Raw genomic sequence first — 5,061 nt, 5'->3', positions numbered from 1 at the left:
GCTCTGCATTGCCGCCGGCCTCCCTTCGGTGAACCCGCGGTGGCGGTGCCCCCCTCCGAGCTTCTCCCTCTCTGCTGCAATCTCCGGCGACGCGAGGCACCAGTGTCGCAGTCAGTCGGACCTTCGCCAATCTCCGGCAACCATCGCTAGCAGTCGGCCATCGCACTGTCTCAGGTAACCTCCCTAGTCCCTACCCCCTCTCTCTTGCTTTTCTTGTCGATCGGCAAACACGATAATCCTGTTTGCGGTTTCTGAGAAACTGAAGCCTTCGGTTTCTCAGAAACCGCAAAGCATCAGACGACCCATGTTGCCGACCGAAAGACCTGCCGGCGACGACTGCCAACACGATGCCCACCCCTGGCTCTGCCACTGGGTGAAACGTCCCAACATCCCAGCTGAATGTGTATTTTCAGTGGGTTATTTTGTTTGCATTTAGCTGTTAATCTTCCTATCTACTTGACGCTATTCAATTCAATTTGAATATCGTTTGTCGGGCAGTTAGCTATTCCTATTTATCCGTGTTAACCAACTCCAACTGTTATATGTAGTTTTTGAGTTAAATCTGATTTCTATTCTTGCTTGCTTGAATTGTTAGTAATTTGGTTTAGGATAGGGTTTGTGTTTCACGATTTTTTTCGTCTTGGATTTTAAGCCAAAAGCGTTGTTAGTAGTATGGGTGTGGGACACACACCAAAGGTTTGGTGAAATGGCTCACTGACTCAGCTGAACCAGTTTGGTTCAGATTTTTTGGCCACCCATTGTCTTTTTCTAATGGTCGAGTTCCTACATTGTTCGCACATTTTAAACAGCGTTTAGGCATCTTTTAGGAGACAGTTTGCTGAATTGTTTTGTTCCATAAATCAGTACTTAAACCAGTCCCTAGTCATGTTAAATAGTTTGAGAATTTCATACATTTAATTCCACTGTCATTGCTACTTGTGCATACTCTTTACAGGATCGTCCTTCAAGACCATAGCATTGTCCCCGAGACCCGAAGTCTGCCCGCCCAACGAAAAACTTCTGGCTCCGCCACTGCCTGTCAGGTTAGTTTTCAAGCCCTACTCCCACCAAAAGAAGGTAGACTTCTCTATTCTCGATGCATAGGATATCTTAACACGACTTTGCAGTTAGAATTCATGCAACGTTTAGCATTCATGTTGACAAGGCTCACCTGCAACCGACTTGAATTATCGAAAGTGGATCGATGTTGATCCTAACCTAACGTTGTCCTTTGTCGCATATGCACCAACTGCAACTTGAAGATCAATGAATGGTTTAAACAAAAGCCAATTTGAACACGAAACGTCGGTGAGCTCATTCCATTATATACCACATCTGCAATGACTTTAGCCGACCGTTTTGTATTTTGAAAAGTTATATGCTACGTGGCATTCATCCAAAATGCAAACAGAGGGCCACGATGTTGGCATGACCAAAAATCTCATGTTCAGCATAACCTGATCTGCTTCCCACTTTGTGTAGCCATTATCATGATCATCAACTGAGGTGCCAGATAGGGGTGTAACTGGGTCGGGTTTGGTTTGGGTTTCATCAGCTTTCATTCTAAATTGGGTTTAAAAAGTAAGACACAAACCCGACCAAATCCAATTCAAGTTAGAATTCAAGTAGAACTAGAAATTATGGACCCATATAGCTTAACAGGTTCCGGTAGGTATTGAGTTAGGGGTCTGGTTTGGGTTTCATCAGCTTTCATTCTAAATTGGGTTTAAAAAGTAAGACACAAACCCGACCAAATCCAATTCAAGTAGAACTAGAAATTATGGCCCCATATAGATTAAGGGGTTCCGGTAGGTATTGAGTTAGGTATAATTGGGTCGGATCTTTACTAGACTCATTTTTATTCAGGTTTGGGTATGAGTGAGAAAAGTAAAGTTATATGGGTTAATAGGTTTGGGTATGACCGGTTTGGGTCTTAACGGGTTTGAGATTCAGCTTGGGTCTTGATATGATTAATATTCCAGACATAATTACCTGCCTACAAAAATTATGTAAATTAATGGAATCAACTATTCACTAAAATGATTGTATGCTACCAATGAGGGCTCCCACTTGTCTGGTAGGAGCAGTTAGTGCACGTCACCTTGTGTTGGGAGGTTGCAAGTTCAAAACCCAATGGTACTATTGTAGAACTGGTGAGGAGGGTCTGCCTAGCTAACCCAGCTTGCTTATAACAAAAAAGATTATATGCTAATAATTGATATGTTTATTAACTATATTCTAAATAATGGCAAAATGTAAATATAAAAAGAATTATTTCATGCCACCCAATCATTTGAAGTTGATATTAAAAGACATCAATGACATATCATATTCAAAATGTATCATAAGTTTGGATTCGGTTTAGATCAGTTCACATATAAAACCGGTTTCGGTACATAATGGGTCCAGTTTAGATCAGTTCAAGAACTAAACAGGTTCAAATACGTAATCGGGTCAGGTTCAAGTCTGTTCGGTTTTACAATACGAAGGACCATTTGGTTCAGGTATAAAAAACCGGGTCAAATCTAAATAGGTTTGGGTATTCAATTGCAATAACCAATACCCAACCTGTTTTCATTATGGGTCGATATTCTGAACCCAACCTGAACCCCATGGGTCCACTAAGATCGGGTCAGGTCAGGGACCAAGTGACCGTGAATGATGCTGCCCTGTATCATCATCATTCTGCACCGATCCAACAACTGCCTTACGAAATCATGTTTGCTTATAGTTAAGTTCATGCATTCTGTGTCGACCCTGGAAAATGATCACAAGCCGTGAAAACAGATTCCATTACTTCGACGTGACGCTATAACAATTAGGGGGTGTCAATGGGTCGGGTTTACCTGGACCTGACCTATACCAAACCCTATAGGGTCCAGGTATGGTGATAAATAAGAAGACTTTATTAAGACCCCCGTCCGGACCCGATTCTCTAATTAATACACGGAGCCCGGACCCGATGGTATGATTAATACATGGAGCTGGCCGGGTGTAGTTTGTGAAATTTTATACCAGACCCGGGCCCGACCCATGTTCCGATTAAGACCCACAATTTCAATGTAAAAATGAACAAAAAATATTATTTTTTGGGTATGGCCCGGGTCTGGTTCATGTAGTTCTTATCGGGTCTGGGTATGATTTTTCTTATGGTGGGTTCGGGTAAGGACCCCATACCATACCTGAAAATAGGGGACAGCTCTGGTTCTACCTGGGTCCGAACTAAACCCGACCCGTTGACACTTCTAATAACAATCGTCTAATTAACAAAGCTGCACTAGTTTGCGTGTTATTAATTAATCAATGAACCAAGAACATGGCTTGGCGTAACAATAACCTTTACGGGAGTGATTAGTTGAAAATTAATAAGAAACGGATTTAGCATTTCACAAAAGAACACGTCTCCTGTTTGGCTCTGAAACAAGAAAGAATTAGATTACAAATTTGCTTAAGAATTCAAGTTTAAGGTTCTATGCTAACCCATTATACTTGGGAAGATGAGGTAAGCCGGTCAAAAGCACAAACCAACCCCATTATACTTGCAGCCACATAGTACAAGAGAAGGAAATCAAAGATTCAAAGGAAAGCTGCCCCCATTTGCTCACGGTTTACATCATGTTTGACATCACCCAAAACAATAAACACCATCTTTGGAATCATCTCCCACTAACCCACAGCGTATGCAGGTAGAAAACCTGATCTTTCCTTTTTAAACCTCTCCATATTTCATGCCTTTATGCACAAGGGCTATGTTCCCCACCTCTACAGATCACCATTTGCTCTTCCTGACTGGGTGGGCTGCTCTGGCTTTCCCTGTCATCAACCACCCCCTCCATTAAAGAAAGGAGAACATCTTGCACTCACCTCTTTCACAAACTCTCTGCAGCCACAATAACATGGGCAATTGCATAGTTCTCTCCATATGCAAGAGATCCATTGTCCATGATGAAGAAGATGTTGGTGAAGAGAACATCTTGAGGGTAGTGAAAATGGATGGCAAGATTCTTGAATACAGAGAGCCGATTCTTGTAAAGGAGTTGTTACTTAATTTCGGTGGCTGTCGGGTTGTTAGCTCACATGAAGATCAACAAAGCCTGCCTGAAAATTATGAATTGAGAATCGGTCAGCTTTACTACCTCATTCCCCTAGCTGCTACTGCAGAAAAAAATGATGCCGGTACTAACGGAGATCAATCGAAGGCTACACGAATAAAGGTGGTCATAACAAAGAAGCAGCTTCAGGAGTTGTTGAAGAATGCGGTCTCGATTGAAGATGTGCTTTCTCATCTTCCTGCCGGTGCACTGAGATGTGATCCTGCAGGAAGTAATAGATGTAAAGGTTGGAGGCCTATGTTGGAAACAATTCCGGAGGGAAGTGTTCAGAATTAGACTAACGTTTCTCTGGATGGAGGAAGAAGCAATAGTATTTACAATGATGACGTAGCAATATCTAGACATCAAAATTAGGAGACTAGTTTTCAATATTTTGCACCCTCACTGTACTGGGATGTTCCACTAGATAATAGATGGAAAATGTATCTTCATACTGCTTTTACAGTAAAATACAGAAGCATCATTTACTGACTATTTTCATGTATAATTTGATGAACCAATGACCAACTTCACCAATGTTGGGTTTCTCTGTGCCATGGTCCAATTTAAACACTTAGGACCCATTTGTTTCTTAAGATTTTACGAAAATTGTTGAACTGGCATCCCTTTTCCTCCCTTTCTCACCATGACTGATACAAACATCCAAGCGTTGTGGTGAGCAAGTTCTATGCTGGCACAAGTAGGCCTTAGTTTTTCCCACCAGCTTCCTCTTCATGTCGTTTCATACCTCCTCTCATATGAAAGAACTTTCATGAGAAGGCTGAGCTAGCAGGACATTTTAGAAATGTGTGCTTTCCATGAAAGACCCTTCCCTTCCATGGTAATGAACAAATTAATGGGTCCTTACACTTTGATGATGTAGCAAGATCACATGTACAAAAAATAAAAGCTTCTTTCCCAATATTTGCAACCTTATTTTACTTAATGTTCCACTGGATATTCAGTTATC

The 5,061-nt window shown here is 41.6% G+C and overlaps 1 protein-coding gene across 1 annotated transcript; it reads left to right on the top strand.

Annotated features, from left to right (window-relative positions):
• The first annotated feature begins 3,896 nt into the window (after positions 1-3,896).
• Positions 3,897-4,388, top strand: LOC149828349 (uncharacterized). The gene has a single exon (XM_090018160.1). It carries the CDS (start codon positions 3,897-3,899, stop codon positions 4,386-4,388), a length of 492 nt encoding a protein of 163 aa, XP_089874286.1.
• Positions 4,389-5,061: the final 673 nt, after the last annotated feature.

The sequence above is a fragment of the Nuphar pumila genome, chromosome 9, assembly GCF_984573655.1.
Source record: "Nuphar pumila chromosome 9, dmNupPumi1.hap1.1, whole genome shotgun sequence".
In the NCBI taxonomy this organism is placed as follows: Eukaryota; Viridiplantae; Streptophyta; class Magnoliopsida; order Nymphaeales; family Nymphaeaceae; genus Nuphar; species Nuphar pumila.
Note: the sequence above shows the minus strand (reverse complement) of the source record. Positions and strands in the feature narration are given on the sequence as shown.